The sequence below is a fragment of the Lissotriton vulgaris genome, chromosome 10 (assembly GCF_964263255.1).
Source record: "Lissotriton vulgaris chromosome 10, aLisVul1.2, whole genome shotgun sequence".
NCBI lineage: Eukaryota > Metazoa > Chordata > Amphibia > Caudata > Salamandridae > Lissotriton > Lissotriton vulgaris.
The window spans coordinates 638,649,447-638,668,911 of record NC_141698.1 but is presented as its reverse complement, the minus strand read 5'-3'; the positions used below and the strand labels follow the sequence as shown (position 1 = coordinate 638,668,911).

The following is a 19,465-nucleotide window of genomic DNA, read 5'->3' as shown; positions in this document are numbered from 1 at the left end:
TCTTGATGCTTTTTGTTGCAAGAACAAACTCCATTGGCCCAGAATTGGAACTGGCAGCACAAGGCAGGTCATAAGTCCCAGCAGTGGATTTCAAGGATGCTGCAGGTGAAGTCTTTGTGTCCCTGGGACTTCTTAACAGGAGGCAAGCTCCACTTCAAGCTCTTGGATAATGTTCTCAAGCAGGATACAGCAAAGAGTGTCCAAAAAGGCATCAAGGGGACTCCAAAAAGACTGGTCAAATTTCACAGCAGAAGATGGAGGAGGAGATAAAAAGAAAGAGTTCTCCCAATGCCCCTTAAATGGTTCTCATTCCCAATCTGGCCACCAAACGAACAGCTTCCCTGATAGAAATCTGAACAAAACTCCCAAGTACTTTGAGACTCATGAGCATGGGCAGTGCATGAGTAATGGAGGAAAGACCATAGTCTTGGCTAGTGTAGTGCCTGGGGAGGAGTTTGACCCAGTCAGTGGGTTGGGGGGGGGGGTTCAATGAGGTTATCTAAGTGTCACTGGGTGACATGGAGATGGTGCCCAAAGTCCACAAGCCGTCATATACTTTAAAGTATAGGCAGTGAGTCACCTTCAATGGGCCAGGAGTGGTGGCTCCGAGGGACACAGGAGCCAGTATGACTCAGTAGTCAGCTGGTGGACCCAGGGCAGATTACGCAGATTATATCCAATACATTCCATCAGGTTGTAGTAGCAGATGGTACGGTCACTACTCCATGGCTCTTGTTCCATTTCAGTGAGGTGGGGGTTTTAGGTCTTCCGAAAGTTTATTTATTTTGTATTTATTTTGAGTTTTATAGGGTGCGAACTTGACCTGTTAGGGTATCAGAAAACTTTACAGGAATTAGCAGCAGTATACAAACGACTTGGAGGCGGTGTGAGGGGGGCTGGAAACAAAGGGATAAAAAGGGACAAAGTACAATTACATTTACAGTTCACGAGGAAACGAGGGTCCCAAAGTCAATGGTGGGAAGCCCAGAGGTGCCGGTAGGATAGCGCCTGTGTACTCCCGGGGATGCATAGAAAGGAGATAGGGCAAGATCTCATCTCTGGGTGAAATAACAGGCAGAGTTTAGGCGAGGAATTTGCCCATTAGGAAGGTTTTGTCATCTTTTTTAAAGCGAGCCAGCGACAGGATTCTTCTAATGAGGGGTGGGAGTGAGTTCCATATTCTAGGTGCAGCACTGGAGAAGGCGCGATAGTACGTTTTCGTTTTTCTAAAGCGTGCAGGTTGGAGCAGGAGGTCTCTGGAGGACCATGAGTTTCTGGTCCCTCCGGATAACATGAGTTTCTGGGCAAGATATGCAGGGGAGTTTGTGTATAATGCCCTGTGTGTGATACATGCAATTTTGAGTTCGATTCTGGCCTGTAAAGGAAGCCAGTTCAGCGCTTTCAGATGTGCTGAGATATGGTTGAACTTCCTTGAGCCTGTTAGAAGCTTAGCGGCCACGTTGAGGCAGGTTTTTAAAGGTAGTAAAAAAGAAAGGTTTCCCTTTCGTATCATTTAGCTTAAAGGCCAGTAACGCCACATTTATAAATCCACATACAGCACAATTCACAGATCAAAGATAATAACAATAAAGCACTTACAAAGAAAATGACAGTAATATTAAAATGTATCACAATATTTATACATCATTAAAAAGAAGGATCCCTAATGCACAAATTCATTAAAATGATACACAGAAAATATATTTTTAAAACAACATATTGGGAAAATGTTATTATAAAAAGACAGGAGACATTCAGACAGTTGACTTTGTCTTGATAATGTTAATTCAGATACACTTGGTACAACTGAGGGCAAGAGGTTTGATTCCCTATCACCGTAACACTGTTGACCTTTCCGAATTTAACAAAAGCTAAAGCGTCGACGCGTTTCGGTGGTATTAGATCGATAGGACCACCTTCTTCAGGACAAATTTAATATCTATCTCCTTTTGACTGGTGTCACCTAATATAAAGTAAAACAAAAAATTCATTTACCTTTAATAAATACAAACAAAAACATATCTAAAATAGTTTTGCAAAAGGTTCATAAAGCAATTACAATGTAGTCTAATTAGTCCTAAAGTATACAATCACTACATATACAGTAAGTCTAGTGCGCTCTTAGTCTCAGGCATAATGTAAGCTCAATCCCAAGTAGTTTCTTACAACTAGAAAACTATTATTACAACCATACTATCATGGCCACTCCTGGTTGTTCATTAGTCTTTGTAAGTGCTTCATTTTTAGTAATATCAAAATCATTCATCCTTCCAAACCAATTTTTCAAATTTCATAAACCTTGGGACTCACCCGTGCAATTGCACATAAATTAAAACTCCTCCTCGCTTTAATTAAAAAAGGTAGGGTACTGCAATCTTGAGAATGGAATCTGTGGAGTATAGCAAAGTCAATATTAATACTCCCACTGTGGTAATGTTAGACAGTCTTTAGATTAGCTGATTCACTATAGGTAATTTTATATGGTGGGCATTACCTTTTCTTAATCAAATATCTATTCTTTGAGCCGATTCCCTTGTACGGTCAATCGAGCCACCTAAAGGCCAACCCTGTCAATGGAAGCACAAATGCACAAGATTGTGATACCAAAGCTCACTAGCTTTCATGTAAACTACAGGCCCTTAAATTCTGAGGCTAAATAAACCCGCTAGATTTGTTGCAAGTCTCCAACAGAAGCGTGGTGACGCAGAAGACGTCGCACATGACGTAGTTAAAAGGAGACTTCCTGGGTGGGCGCGCTCTCTTTGATCGAGTTGCCACTAGAGTACGCGGGAAGCCGGCATCGGGGATAGCCGGTTGTTGGAATAAAAAGGTGAGCCGGTAAACTCTCTGGAAGTTAAAGGGACTTTTTAAATATGAGCGTGGCGAGTAGGATTAGTTGATTGGGCTACCGCCACCGTAGCGAGACGATACTGCAGTAGACACACTCTAAGATTAATATACAATTTATAGTGTGTCCACGCCGTTAATAGAACTATCGATGAGTGTCCGGACATTTTCCGGGACCTAGCGGGATAATTCGGTTAGTTACTAGTTTTTCGGGTGCACCTTTAAGTTAATTAAAAAATATATGAACAATAGTGAGTTTTAACATAATGCATGTTCATTAAATAAGAGGCCTGTATAGAGATTAATGATTCCCTTTCGATCTCTCCTAATACACTTGCCTCGACGGATGCAGCCACGACCATATCATACCCCGGGCTAAGAATTAAGTATTATAACGCAACAAGTCCTTTGTGATTTAAATAAGGTGAGACAGTGCCTGCTCTTTTGATGGTAATATGTTTATTCACTTTATTTGTTCACAAAATTAGGAATGCGTAATTAACATAGAGGGGATTCCTATATATTTCTTGATAAAGGTGAACTTCCTGAGAACATAGGGGACAGAAACATCCCTTCTGGTGGGAAAAAATACACAATCACCGTGTATTTAATAATAAGGTAATAACAGAACCAAGTTTATTTAGCCTTAGAATTTAATGGGCTGTAGTTTACATGAAAGCCAGTGAGCTTTGGTATCACAATCTTGTGCATTTGTGGTTCCATTGACAGGGTTGGCCTTTAGGTGGCTCGATTGACCGTACAAGGTAATCGACTCAAATAATATCTATTTGATTAAGAAAATGTAATGTCCACCATATAAAATTAGCTATAGTAAATCAGTTAATCTAAAGACTGTCTAAAATTACCTCAGTAGGAGCATTAATATTGACTTTGCTATACTCCACAGATTCCATTCTCAACATTGCAGTACCCTACCTTTTTTAATTAAAGCGTGGAGGAGTTTTCATTTATGTGCAATTGCACGGGTGAGTCCTAAGGTTTATGAAATTTGAAACATTGGTTTGGAAGGATGAATGATTTTGTTGTTACTAAAAATGGAGCACTTACAAAGACTAATGTACAACCAGGAGTGGCCATGATAGTATGGTTGTAATAATAGGTTTCTAGTTGTAGGAAACTACTTGTAATTAAGCTTACATAATGCCTGAGACTAAGAGCGCACTAGACTTACTGTATATGTAGTGATGGTATACTTTAGGACTGATTAGACTACATTGTAATTGCTTTATGAAACTTTTGCAAAACTATTTTAGATATGTTTTTGTTTGTATTTATTAAAGGTAAATGAATGTTTTGTTTTACTTTATATTAGGTGACACCAGTCAAAAGGAGATGGATATTAAATTTGTCCTGAAGAAGGTGGTCCTATCAATCTAATACCACCCAAACGCGTCAATGCTTTAGCTTTTATTAAATTCGGAAAGGTCAACAGTGTTACAGTGATAGGGAATCAAAACTCTTGCCCTCTGTTGTACCAAGTGTATCTGAATTAACATTATCAAGACAAAGTCAACTGTCTGAATGTCTCCTGTCTTTTATGATAAAAGTTTCCCAATATGTTGTTTATTTAAAATATTTTCTGTGTATCATTTTAATGAATTTGAGCATTAGGGATCCTTGTTGTTTTTTAATGATTAATAAATATTGTTATATATTTTAATATTACTGCCATTTTCTTTGTAAGTGCTTTATTGTTATTATCTTTGATCTGTGAATTGTGCTGTATGTGGATTGATAAATGTGGCATTACTGGCCTTTAAGCTAAACGATACTAAAGGGAAACCCTTCTTTTTTACTACATAGTATTTGGGTGCTCCATTCCCTTTGGTTGAAAAGAGCCCCTCTCCTTGTTTTATGATAGGGTTTTAAAGGTGCCAGCGAGATCTTGGGTAAACTCGAGAAGGTAAAGCAGCCATATTCCAGTCTCGAGATGACTAGTGCCTGGACTGCCATTTTCAGGTTGGGAGTGTCGAGGAAAGGTTTCAGTTTCCTTAGATAGCTCAGGTGGGATCTGGCTGATTTAGCCATTGAGTTGATGTGGTGCCGCATGTTCAAGTTGCCGTCCAGGGTTATTCCGAGGGATTTGGCCGAGTCCATGATAGTTGGAGGGCAGTACAAGGCTGTGATGGCCTTGATCCATATCGGAGTCTCAGGGTTGGTTTTTGCTGGGGATATTAGAAGAAATTCTCCCCTTCTTTGCGTTGAGTTTGAGTTGATTCGATGAGAGCCATTGGACAGTCAGTTTCAAGGCTTCATTCATGGAGAGAATCTCCTCGATGGAGGAGATCTTGATGTAGATCTGGGTGTCGTCAGCATACATGGAACTGGTGTCTGAACTTAATGTCTGCATGTTTGCAGTGAATGTGAAAGGAACGAGGAGATATTTACAAGTTCTCCACCCTCAACCTTCCACAAACCAACGGGCTTGTTGAGAGGTTCAACATGACCTTCAACCACATGATCAAGAGCCTGCTTGAGCCCATGAAGCGCAAGTGTGACATCCTGTTACCATGCCTGCTTTTTGCTTACAAGGGGTTATTTTGAGCCCTTTTGAGATTCTGTATGGTCACCCTGTGAGTGGAAATCTCAGCCTGGTTAGGGAGGGTTATGAGCATGCTCCCAAGAAACATTTCTATGATGTAGTTAGCTACATTCTAGCCCTCTGGAAACAGATGGCCCAGTTTTGGAAGAAGGCTTCTGAAAACGTGGAGGCCAGCCTGGGAAAGGTGTGGGTGATAGAGCCCTTGGAGTCCTTAGCCCTCCAAGATCGTTGGACTGGGCTTTATGAAATTATTGAGATGAAGGGGGAGGCCACCTATTTTGTGAACTTCAAGACCCCCAGACACACTGAAATGGTTTACCATATCAACCGTCTCAAACCACACTTTGAGAGGTCTGAGGTCACCATGTTGTTGGGGACAGATGATGGGAAGGAAGAGGAGATTGAACGTCTCCGTAACTGTCATGGTAGTACGTGATCCGAGTCCGAGGCAGCAGAGACGAAGTCTCCGCCCACATAAAAGGAGACACATCTGCAACACGAACGCTTTGCATTCCAGGTTTTTCTTGGTCCGACCGGGTCTCCCTCGTCACTTCCGGATCTCCGTCTCCGACTTTGTAGCCGCCGTGTCTTTGGGAGCCTTCGCATCTTCAGAAATCTGCTGCACCTTGGTTCCAGTTGGACTTTCACTTACCTGCAATTCTCCTGCTCCTGCTCACAGCACGGGGGTCTTCTTGGGCCCTTTTCTTGCTCCTCTCAGTCTCTCCATAAAATCATGGTGGTATTGCGCTCCCGCTAACCAATAGCACCCCAAGTGTGAATCCTTAAGACTTGTGATCAGTGGTGTATTATCTCGACGCACACTGATCATCTGTATTTTTATTATATGATACGAAGCCTCACATTTAATGCTCTCCTTTATGGGTATTGTTGGGTGTTGTTTGTTACATTTACATACCAAGTGTGTCTATTATTGGCTCCTGATGTAAGGAGCTCATTAGCTGATTTACTCATAGATCAGAGTCTACCGGAATGTTATTCTCACTTACCTTTTTCGTCATTTGCATGATTCTATGAGTCTTGGAAGCTCTGCAAAATAGGTGGTCATATATTTTTCTTTCATTATTTTATTGTAGGTTGTGCTGTTAACAACCTGCGAATATCAATTCCTTATTTTGCCACCTGATATCTCGTGCTTCAATAACAAAGGGGTAAGCAGCTCATTTAGGCTACTACATTGCTGGTATACATCACACCATGCCACCGTTGTTAATTCTTGTTTTGTTTATTGTTTAGGGAATATTGCACCTGATTCTCACCTTTTTTACATATCTGGACACAAGTGGAAGAGGGGAGATTCCCAGGTAGAATGTTTATATAGTGCAATATTTATATGACTTTATGTACCCAATCTAGCAACACATTAATTCGGCCTTCTGTTCACAGGATCTTCAGCCGGTCTCCTGTGGTGTTTCCTTGGTGCAGGACGTGTGTTGAATCTTCTGCTGCCATCTTCCTCCCTTGTCTCCCCTCTTTCCCCTATTCACTGGTACTGCTTTGACCTTGTTGGGTGGTCTAGTGGTAGAGGGAAGTTGGGAACTATTCATCAGTCTCCTGCCTCTCGTCCCCGCAGAGACCTCAGGTGACTCTGACAGTAAACTCCTAAACTTGCAAGAGAAGGATGGGTCAGTGGACTGTGTAAACCTCTCCACTACCCTGACTTCAGAACAGCAGAGGGACTGTAACCACTTGCTAGAACAATTCTCCTCTATGTTTTCCATCACCCCTGAGATTACCCATGTGTGTACTCATGATGTGGACCCAGGAGACTGAATCCTTGTCCAAAATAAAATATACAGGCTGTCTGACAAACTGAGGGTATGCATCAACAAGGAGGTCTCCAAGATGTTGGATGAGCCCTCCAATAGCCCCTGGTCCAGCCCAGTGATGCTTATACCAAAAGCTGCTGTTCTGGTCACTACACCAGAAATCCAATTCTCTGTGGATTACAGAAGGTTCAACTCAGTTGCCAAGACTGATACTCATACCATTCCCAGAGCTGATGAGCTGATTGACAGGTATGGGGCTGCCCAGTTCCTATGTAGCTTTGACCTGACATCAGGGTTCTGGAAGATTGCCCTAATTGAAGGAGCCTAGGATCGGTCAGCCTTCTCCCCTCCAGAGGGCCACTACCAGTTCAAAGTGATGCCCTCTGGATGAAGGAATACCCCTGCCATATTCCAGAGGATGGTGAACCTGGTTATGACTTGAATGGAGGCCTTCCACACTGCTTACTTGAATCGCATAGCGGTCTTCAGTAACCGCTGTAAGAACAACCTTTTTCACCTAAAGGAAGTGCTTCAGGCCCTGCAAAATGCAGGCCAGACAATTAAGGCCAGTAAGTACCAGATAGCGCAAGGGATTGTGGTGTACTTGGGACACCTTGTGGTGGGGGGAGGGGGGTAAGGTGCAGCCCCTCCAGGCCAAGATCGAGGCCCTCATGGCCTGCTAGCCTCCAAAAACTGAAACAGAGGCGAGAGCCTACCTGGGCCTCACATGTTTTTACAGGAGGTTTATCAAGGGATATGGCACCATTATTGCCCCATTGACTGAGCTAACTTCTAAGAAGCAGCCCGGAATAGTGATCTGGACAGAGGCATGCGAGAAAGCCTTTGACTCTCTAAAGCAGACCATGTGCTCAGTCCCTGTGCTTAAGGCCCCAGGGAATTCATTGTACAAATTGATGCCTCAAAGCATGTCATAGGGGCAGTCCTTTGACAGCTTATTGATGAGGGCCTAGACCAACATGTAGCTTTCATTTCCAGTAGGTTACTTCTCAGGGAACAGAGGTGGAGTGTTATTGAAAGGGAAACCGTTGCTATGGGCTAGGAACTGAAGAAGCAGAGACCATTCCTGTTTGGGACTCACTTCCAAATTCAGATGTACCACAGGCCCCTCAAGTGGCTAATGCAACTGAGGTGTGAGTATCCAAAACTCTTGAGGTGGTCCATCTCCCTACAGGGAATGGACTTTAAGGTTGACAGCAGTCCTGGGTCAGACAACACCAATGTTAATGGTCTCTCCAAGTTCTTCTGCTTTAGTGATTAGAACTCCCAGGAGGTTGGGTTGTTTTCCTCACTTTCAGCTGGGGTGGGCATGTGTTAGACCTGTCAGCCTTAGCTGGTTTTCCCCAAACCTTTTGCTTGATTGCCTCCAATTTTGCTGAATTCGTTTTTTATTTGCCTTAGGACTCTGTGCACTTTACCATTGCCAACCAGTGCTGAAGTTCTTGTGCTCACTCACCTAAACATGGTTTGTTTGGCCGATACCTAAGTGGCATATTTAAGTTACTTGTAAGTCCCTTGTAAAGTGTTTTACCATAAACCCAGGTCCTTTAAATTAAATGCTACCAGTGGGCCTGCAGCACTTATAGTGCTAACCACATAAGTAGCCCTCTAAAACTTGTCCCAGGCCTGCCATGGCTGCCTGAATCCAGTGTTACACTGCCATGTTGACTTGGCGTTTAAAACCACTTGCCAAGCCTTAAACTCACATTTTATTATATATAGGTCCCCCCTAAGGTAGGCCCTTGGTAGTCCATAGGGAAGGGTGCTGTGTAAGTAAAAGATAGTACATGCAGTTTAAGTTGTGCATGTCCTGGTAGTGAAAAACTCAGAAATGTGGTTTTCTCTACTGTGAGGCCTGCAGCCTATCTCTGATCCCTTGCCTGGGGTGTGTGACACCTGGGCTTTGTGTCTTTCCCCCTAAACAGCCACACACAATGGGAGCTTAGGTGTGACTCGATGGGGGAAGAGGCTGGGTACAACCTCACACTTACACTTGAATGGACTGTGTCCTGTCCCAACACAAAGGGCTGCATAACTGTCCGTAGTGTATCTGGAACCAGGGCAGGAGGGAGAAGCCCTGTGGACTTCAAATATCCTTCTTGAAGTCTCCCCCACTTCAAAGGCACCACTGGGTAAAAGAACTGGGCCTCTGACCCTACCACTTCAGTACACTTCTGGACCGGTGCATACTCTGCCAGGAAAGAAGTATTGCTGTGCTGATGAAGGGCTGCCACTCTGCTGTACTGCTGCTCTGGAAGAAATGCTTTCTTACCTGCGGACTGCTGCCCTCCTGGCTAAGGTGAGAAGTACTGGACCTACAAAACTTGAACCCAGAGTGACTCTAAAGACCAATTAGTTGGCCTCCTGATCTGCATAAGGACAGTGCTATTTGTGAGTCTACTCTGCCAAGTGATGCCACCCTAGTCCTGGACCCTTGGAAGTTGGCCTAAGATACTTGTTCAAACACAAGGAGATGATGGATGGAGCACTGAAGCTTTTCAGACACTCACCCCCAGTCACAGATCTGGGTTGAATCCATCATCATTCTTTAGCTCACTTCGCCACTCCAGTTCAGACACAGCTATATGCAAATCAGTCTTGACCCTGTGCCTCATGGGAACAGTCCAGCCTGAACTGCCAAACCATGTCTTTCCTGGACCGGAAACAAGCATCCTGGGTCTGGTTTTGGGCTAACAGCCCTCATTAGCCAGGCTAGATTGCATCCAGTGGCAAAGTGAGCAAGGGACCCATGAGTAATGGGCAGAAAGGAAAAAAGGATCCTTCAGGAAGAATGTCCATGTGCAAGGAAGGCAACCTCTTTCTGTGAATGCGCCAGCAAATGCTCTCAACATTTCTTATAAAAGAAAAGACCTCTATGGCACACAAACAAAACACTTCTTTGTTCAAAAAAGGCGCATAAACAGCAATTTGCGCAGCATTCTGAAACAAGCTCCCCCGTATAATGCTTGCTTTGGAACGTAACACTTAGATACTTCGATTTCCTCCTTTTTAAGCAATAGACTCAATACTATGGACTAATGAACATGGTTTGTTGCGATAATAAAGGAAAATAATAAACCACCACGTTTTTCTGAAGCATTTTAGTGAATGGCGAGAGCTTCCAAGGTTTCCCTCACTCACTCATGCTAACCTAGCAGTGGGTCAGTAGTTAGATCATTAATATCCATATCAAGCACTTACTGTACATCTGAGTCAAGTTATAGTGCCACATAACAAGATGTTGGTTAAAGCCCCATAAAAGACCATTTGGCTCCAAGTAAGTAAATCAAAGATACTGTTGATTTTCAGGCTTGTCTTAGTCTAAAAGTGAAGCGTTAAGTCAAACACGCAATTAAAATGAATGAGAAATCAAATTTGAAAGACATACCTCATAAGCTCTGCTGTCAATTCCATGTAATCCCAAATATCTTTCGGAAAATGCAGAAGCTTCAAAGGAAAACAATGCAAGGTGTTAGTTGTGTGGTGTACTAAATAAGTGACTTGTCCTGGCTTTATTGAATATGACAGATACACTCTCTGTGGATCTCCCACGGATTCTTAACGTGTGCCATGATCATTACAACATCTACAGCATAGTGAGTGGTGGGACATGAACAAGGCAAACACATTTACTATGACAGGATCATTAAAGTATAGAAATGCAGAAAACATTGACATATTTACAAATAAGTCAATATTGATGAAAGCATAGGATCACTTGGTCCAACCTGTCTGTCGATTTCTATGCCTACAGTGACACATAGTTTCCAAGCAAGACCTCAATATTTTTTTACTTTTCCACTGTGAATTCTAGAAGTTGGTGGTAAATAATAAAAAGCCTTGAAAAAGCATTTTTTTTGCTTTTCAAACGCTGCTATGTTGCAGACATACATGCCCTTAGGGCATGTATGTCTGCACCATGTGCACCCATACACGATTGAGGGGTGCAACAGGGTGTCAAAGTGACACCCTGCCACCCTTCAATGTTTCCCCCAATTACCGAAAGGGTTTTTACCGATTCAGTAATTGACATTCATTCCTATGGGCCTACAGGCCTATAGGAATGAATGGCAATTACCGAATCGGTAAATACCGATTCTGTAATTACCGAATCGTACCGATTTGGTAATTTAAAAATAGAAATTACCTACATCCCATTTACCGATTCGGTATTTAAGAGTAGGTAAATCGAGATTACCTACATCGGGCCATTAATCTCTCCGATGACCCCCAGAGCCTTGAAACCCTTAAGGGGGTGATTAGATTACACTTTACAAATACCAGATTTATTTATTATAACCAGACACAAGACACTTTTTCAGAATCTTGGGCCAGATGTAGGTAAATAGCATTTACCGATTCGAAAACTACTGAATTTTACCGATTCAGTATTTTCGACTCGGTAAATGCTATGTAGCAAATCGTTCTGTAAAAATTACAGAATCGTTAAGATTCAGTATTTACCGAATCAGTATTTACCGATTCGGTAATTGACATTCATTCCTATGGGCCCATAGGAATGAATGTCAATTACCGAATCGGTAAATACCGATCCGGTAAAAGGGGGAAAACATTGAAGGGTGACAGGGTGTCACTTTGACACCCTGTTGCACCCCTCAATTGTGTATGGGTGCACATGTTGCAGACATACATGCCCTAAGTCTGTAACATGGCACTGAAGCAATTTGCATAAAATTGCTTTTTGGTGTGTTTTTGTTATTTACCACCAACTTGTAGCTGATGGTAAATAACGAATCCTCACATGGGATAAGCATTCATTTAAGTGCTCCCTACATTAGGAAATCAGTAATTTACTGATTCCTTAAATTACAGATTCGGTAAATTACTGAATCGTTAATTTCAGCCCTTATATCAGAAAAGCCTATTAACGGTCGGTAACGGCCGAAATTTGTTAATTTCGGCTGTTACTGACCGGTAATAGCCTTCCTACATCTGGCCCCTCAGTACTGACTTCCTGGGATAATGCATATTGATTTCTTGAACACCTAAAGAATATTATTGTGGGCGTCATTTAAATGACACTGCAAAGTGACTCGGGCATTGGTATTAGATTTTTAAGAGACACCGGAGATTTAGTTCTATCAACCTAATAACTTTGAATTCCCCCTTAAGTTGACAGCAGATTCATCAATTAAAATGTTAGTCTTTATTTGGAACAGTTAACAACCTTCAGCCTAAATAAACGTGTTTCGCAATTCTTGTCAGGTCCTCAGGCATCTATTTATCTTCAAATACCTATGAGATCACAAGCCAAATAAATCTCTTGCCTGTCAACATATCTTCAGTACAAATGTGGTGCTGTCGATAATAATGATAGTGAAGCTATTTTATGGTGGCATCCCATATTGAGAGTTCCCATAAAAGTCGTGAAATTACCACCTATCTATCTGGTGCCTCTATAAAACTGTATTTCCAATTTGATACTAAAGGGCTATTCAGTGTTAGAGAACAAACATGGGGCAACTGTTGGTGGTCCCTTATCTAAAATATAAAAGTCACCCAAACACTTAGCCCTGAGGCATTTAAAACAAATTAAAATACTGATTTGAGAAGTATGTTCACACACTGTTCTGTGAGATACATTTTGTATTATTGTGATACTGGCCCATATACACTATTGACATTCGAGGATACTGCTTATGAGTGATGTTAATAAGATAAGGCGTGCCACACAAGGGAAATTACAGGTTTTGTATAGATAACACTAGGATGTATTACTGAAACATTGAGATCTGTACCACAAACTATACACATATACCTTGACATTGTGATGTGTTTGATTACAAATACACAAGGATCTATGTCATATGTACAGTGGCATAGCTAGCAGTGGCGTAACACAGGCCCCCACAGCCCCTGCGGTGTGGGGGGCCCCCAAGCTCCAGGGGGCCCCCTGACAACAGTACTGTGGTAGGAGGGCTCCTGATTGCGTTCGGAGGGGGGTCCCTCCAAGTCCCTTGCCGGGGGTGCCCCTCACGTTTCGTTACGCCAGTGGTAGCTATGGGCGGGCAGCACTGTTTTTGGAGGCGGTGGAGGTGAGCAAGTCGTGTCTGTCGACTACCACCATCCTCCCGCTCCGAGAACAAGTTGGCCGTCAGCCGCCAGAAACGCCCAAGCACAAGTCATCCGTCAGCCGCCACCCCTCCTCCCCCGCTCTTACCTGCACCGGGTGGCGAACATAGGGCCCGCCCCTGGTGGCAGTACGTGGAGCTACGCCACTCGATTTATAACACTGCAAGGCGCCACACAGCCAAAGGGCCGATCCGGCAGGGATTCACTTCCGGGTCAGCCGACCCGGAAGTGAAGATGGACGAAGACCAATAGAAGCGGGGCTTATTGACGCCCCCGGAAGTAGTTGAAGGGCGCGAGGCTTAAAAGCCTGCGTCCATCTTAGGGACCCCCTCTTTGTCCGCTGACCGCCAGGAGTCGGACGTCGCGTGAAGAAGGCGTCGCGGGACCGTCGCGTGGAAGCAGCGAGGGTCAATCCGACTCGTGATCTAGGTTAGCGGGCCTTGCAGTGTGTTCCGTGGTTGTTGAAGTGGTATGCATGCATGTTTTAAAGGCGTGCGAGTTGTTTAATTGGCGAGAGCGAACGGAGGTGGGGAGGCGTACGGCTCGGGGGCGCGTTTAAATGTAAAGAGGGATGGCGGGTTGCAAGCATCGTAAGTCGCGCGCACACGGGAAGGCATCGAGCGGGTATGTGGCAGACGCGGTGCGTGATCAGGATCCTTTAGCGCTCTCAGCCCCCTACCTAACTCCTTATTCACGAAACTGTATTGTACGGTAATGAAGCGCCGGGATCGGGGGACCAGCGCGGTAATTTTAAAATACAATGAGGACTCCGCAAGATACCCGTATTTGTAATCTTTAACATGACCGTTAAGGTCAGCGGAGGTCCCTGGGTAAAGCGTTGTGCTCGAGGTGGAGATGCATCCCCCCTCCCCCTTCAAGGAATTCCAGGAATGGCGCTCGCATGACGGTCAGCGCGGCGCCAGCAGGATAGTTATGTGCTTTAAAGGTTGAGGCTCCTTGATGACGAATTTGGACATCGTCTTGGAGAGGGTTATGTTTAATAATAATAATAATAATAATTTTAATTATAATTGGTACATGGGGGCTTTCGTAGAGGACAACTGCATAATGTTTATACAAGGGTTATTATCTAAAATCAGGCACAAAACCCAATTTTATTTATTGTGAGGCAGGGGTGAATGCCACTCTAAGAAGGATTGCATTTAGCATTGGGGCTATTGAGAGAAGGGCAGTAAACGGGCAGTCAGGTTATTTTTTGTCATCATACCCAAGGGGACAGGCGCAAGCACCTGCAGCCAACCTGGTTCATCTTGGGCAAGCTTCAAGCTAAGGCAAGGTGGCTTACGCCTGGGGTAGAATGGGGTCCGGGTAAAAGGGAGCACGGATAATCAAAATGCATGTTATGTCATTTAAAGAGTTCTAACGCTTGTTTTCTTCAAGTGCAGGATGCCGCCAAAAAGGGCACGGAAGGGCAAAGAGTCCTCTGCCAAAAAAGACGATTACCTCGTTCTTACGGAGCTTCTGGAGTTCACGAAAGAAAAAGGCGTGGATTGGGCACTAAAGACCATGCGAGAAGGGGCTAGAGCAGACACAAATTCACAGGAAGAAAGAGGGAGAGGCAAGAGAGTGAGGCGTACGCCAGAAAGGTTTAAAGAGGCGGCAAAAGGCAAGCGGCCCAGGGCGGCAGAGCCCCAACCAGCATCACCAGGTGAGGAGGTGGTGCTAGAGACAATTGATTTGAATTCAGTCGCAGATAAGGACAAGGACGCCGTGGAGGGTCAGCAGGTTACTGCTAAGTCTACACAAATAGGAGGGATCCCTGTCGCTCATGCGGGGGTGTCCTGTTTACAGGGTACGTTACCGCCAGTAGTGGCGCAACCAGGTAGCGGAGTGTCGCAAGTGTGGGTACAACCCGGAGGGGTGGCACAGTTACCAGGGATGCAGTTATATGGTTCACATGGGCAAGCAATTGGTAATGGCCCTATAAGCTCGATGATCCCCACCACGACATACCCGGCAAGTGGGGGGCCCGTAATGATGAATGCTTACTCGACTTTAGGGTGTCCACCACAGGCCCCAATAGCTAACACCGCTGTGGATTTGTCTGTGTCTCCTAATAGCCAGATACAGGGGGGGGCTGAAGGGCAGCCGGCAGGTCACCCGATGTTGACATTCAGCCCGTTAATGTTTGGTTCAACCTCAATGACCCTATCGCCATCTACGGGGATCACCTGGCACGTCCCAGCAGATATGAAAGAAAAGATACCTAGAGGTGAATATGTGGATGTCTTTGACCTCATTAATGCAGGGGTGGCGTCAGGGAAGTCCAGAGGAGGGAAAGAGGGCGAATATAATCAAAAGAAGTCATGGGTAGATTGGTCCATGAAGAATTGGATCACGGGATTTGCCATTTATGCCGCAGTCATACTGGAAAAATATCCCGTGTTGGGTCCTCAAATGATGAGTTACATATCCCCGATACATGGTGCTGCAGCTGTGTTTCCAGGCCTAGGGTGGTTAAAATATGATAAAATGTTCAGACAAATGAAAGCAGTCCACCCAGGGATAGCATGGGACCAACGGGAGATCAATCTATGGCACACAGTGTTTTATTCTTCGCCCTCAACGTCTAAGACTAGTTCCCCTGCTCAGAGTCAGTCCTTTCGGAGTGACAAAGGAGTTGGTGATAAAAAACAGGCCTGCTGGCAGTTTAACAGAAATGAGTGTACTAGGGGGATCTCGTGCAGGTTCAAACACTGCTGTTCGTACTGTGGGGGAACATCCCATACAGAAATCAGATGTTTCAAGAAAACAGGAAATCCCAAAGAACAGTCCGCCCATACCACCCCAAAAGGAAAGCCACCTAAAACATCCGACAAGGCTCCCAACTCCCATTAAACGTCATGTTTTGACACACCTCCTTAGTAAGTATGACAAACTTGAGGAGGCTCAGTTTCTGCTTCACGGCTTTACATTTGGTTTCCGTATCCCGTCTTCAGCCTCCCCCACTAATGTCCCTCCTCGCAACCAAAGCTCAGTGCTTGAGAATATGGAAGCAGCGCGAAACAAGATCATGAAAGAAGTCTCTTTGGGGCGGGTCGTGGGTCCTTTCAAAAATCAACCTAACCCTGATTTGGTCTGCTCACCGTTGGGTTTAGTTCCTAAAAAAGAGGTGGGCAAATTCCGCCTGATACATAATCTATCAAGCCCCCCAGGGTTGTCTGTCAATGATAAACTAGATCCAGAACTGTGCACGGTGCGCTATACAACGTTCGACACAGCAATTGAAAAATTGCAGGCGCTGGGTGAAGGAGCCTTAATGGCCAAAGCTGATATTGAGTCAGCGTTTAGGTTACTTCCTGTTCACCCTGAGGATAACAAGTTTTTGGGTTTCACTTTTGACGATAACTACTTCATAGACTTGTGCATGCCCATGGGATGTTCCATTGCTTGTGCAGTTTTCGAAACTTTTGCCAGGTTCCTAGAATGGGCGGTGGAGCAATTCCTGACCTCAGACAAATCCCATGCATTGGTACACTACTTGGATGATTTTCTATTCATGGGCCCTAAGTGTTCTCAGTCATGCAGGAAGGCCCTGCTGGGCTTCCAGCACCTGACTGAAGCTCTGGGGGTGCCATTGGCAGCGGAAAAAACAGAAGGCCCAACTACATGTCTGACATTTTTGGGCATTGAAATCGATACCAGAACAGATGTGTGCAGGTTGCCAAAGTCAAAAGTAGATGCCTTCAAGGCCGCAATTGATAATTGCTTGGGAGCAAAGAAAGTAACTTTACACTAGTTACAAGTCCTCTTGGGCCAACTGAACTTTGCCTTGCGGGTCATACCAATGGGCAGGGCTTTCTCCAGGAGTATAGCAAGGGCAATGTCTGGGCTGCGTGCAAAGCACCACAGGGTGAGACTATCAGCTGATGTGAGAAAGGACTTATTGATTTGGAAGTGTTTCTTGCAGGAATTCAATGGCACGGTGTTGTGGCGGTCAGCCAGCACCACAAATGCCGACCTTGAGCTGTTCACTGATGCTGCAGGAAGTATTGGTTTTGAAGCGATTTTGGGCCCTAAGTGGTGCATGCAGCACTGGCCAGACGAATGGGTAGAACGAGGTCTGACCCGTAACGTTACTTTCCTAGAGTTGTTCCCCATAGTGGTGGCGTTGCACTTGTGGGGGTATATGCTCTCAAACAGACACATTGTATTTGGGTCAGACAGCATGTCTGTAGTGATGGTGATCAATAACCAGAGAGCAACCTGCACATGGGTGCTCCGTCTTTTAAAAGAGTTAATATTGCAATGCTTGAGCCACAATGTCCATTTCACTGCTAGGCATGTTCCTGGTGTTGAGAACAAAGCGGCTGTTGCGTTATCTCGTTTTAAGTTGACAGAATTCCGTGCACTTTGGCCTCAAGCAGAGAAGACAATGACAGCTTTCCCAGCGGAGCTATGGAAGTTTGGTGCCCCACTGCCTCCGAGTTGATAGCAGCATCCTTGGCCCCCAAGACTAAGTGTATGTATCAAAAGTCTTGGGAATGTTATAAGACATACTTAAGGGGAGCGGGCCTAGTAGATGCTTTTGTGCCTCAGAGCGTGTTAGGATTCATAGTACAGCAGAAAGAGAAGGGGAAATCAGTGGCATTTATGAAGAGACAATTATCAGCATTGGCATTCTATGCAGGGTTGAAGGGAGTTACAGACCCAACGAAAGACCAGAGGGTGAGAAGAGCTGTGAGGGGTTGGGAGCGCTTGACGCCTGGGGCAAAGGACTCCAGAAGGCCCATAGATGTAGGGAAGTTGGTTAAAATCTTGGAGACGTTACCGCTCGTTTGTTTTTCCCCATACGAGACCCAATTATTTAGGGTGGCCTACGTGTTAGCCTTTTGTGGAGCACTACGGATCTCTGAATTACTCCCGGCATCTAAAACAGATAGGGAGGGAGGCTTAAGGTGTTCAGACATAATAGAGTCAGAAGATGTCCTGAGACTCAGAGTTCGAAGGTCGAAAACAGACCCTTTAGGTAAAGGGGCTTGGTTACAATTGGGTAGAGTAGAGGGGGAGTCTTACTGCCCAGTTAACTTGATGAGAGGGTTCATGCAAGCCAGGCCTCAAGGGGCTGATGATAGAGTACTGGTTCACAGGAATGGTCTACCCCTCACCAGGTTCCAGTTTACAAGGGTAGTAAAAATGACCTTGGCAAAGATCGGTGTTGACCCGACCGACTTTGCATCCCATTCTTTTCGGATCGGTGCAGCAACCACAGCTGCTGGATTGGGGCTGCCCGAACAGGCGATTAAGAGATTGGGTCGTTGGAAATCAACATGCTATGAACGTTATGTCCGTCCGCAATTAGTTTAACAGTCTTTATCATTACTTTTACCGCCCTTCTGCATAGGACCGTTCTTACCGTGTCTCTTAATGTTTACTATAGGTACCTCCCCTAAGAGAATCCAAATATGTTGGTGCAGCCACTCCTTCATTCGCAGGGCGGGGGTGATCTTCAAAGAGACACTTGAAAAAAGGGTGCACATGGCGCAAGGATGGGATCATCATTGGGTGGGGATAGGCGGGCAGCTCCTAGCTGACGTCCCGAAGGATTTACAGGCGGCTTTGGCCAGAGGCATGCCTTATCCAGATGTATTCGTGTTGCACTGTGGAGGCAACAATATGATTCCGGCCGGAAGGAGAGGAGTGAAAGAGTTCTTGTTTTCTACGCTAGCAGCTGTCAAAAATATTTTGCCTAAGGCTATATTAATTTGGTCTGAAGTCATCCCGAGGCAGGTATGGTCGCGGGGCGCACCCACGAAAGCAGTGAATAAATCGATAAAAAGGTTAAATCAGTCAGTGGCAGAAATCCTACAGAAATCCAGCATTAGAACTATTCGTCACAAGTTGATACAAACGTCCAGGCCGGAGCTATATGCGAAGGATGGAGTGCACCTTTCAGAGGCGGGCACTGAGATCTTTATACAAACAGTCTTAGGAGCCATCTCCGAAGCTCTCGAGTGCGGGGGGGGGGGAGGTCGAGTCCGCCAGTAAGCGCCTCGCCCTGTGGCGGGGTTCCAGACAAGAATACCACGGGAACTTCTTGTCCAGTGACAGTTTTACCTCTGAACAGGTTTTCTAAATCATCGTGGACTCCGGGCTGGCGGGAGAGTTGGGGCTGACCAGCTGGTGGCCTTGGCTT

The 19,465-nt window shown here is 44.9% G+C and overlaps 1 protein-coding gene across 4 annotated transcripts in view; it reads right to left on the bottom strand.

Moving 5' to 3' along the window:
* DPP6 (dipeptidyl peptidase like 6) overlaps positions 1-19,465 on the bottom strand; it is a 2,152,278-nt gene that overhangs the window by 19,459 nt on the left and 2,113,354 nt on the right. For all 4 annotated transcript variants that reach the window (XM_086941474.1, XM_086941473.1, XM_086941476.1 and 1 more), the window contains exon 23: positions 10,604-10,662. In XM_086941474.1, coding sequence (XP_086797600.1) covers positions 10,604-10,662 — 59 coding nt within the window. The remainder of the gene's footprint in view (positions 1-10,603; positions 10,663-19,465) is intronic.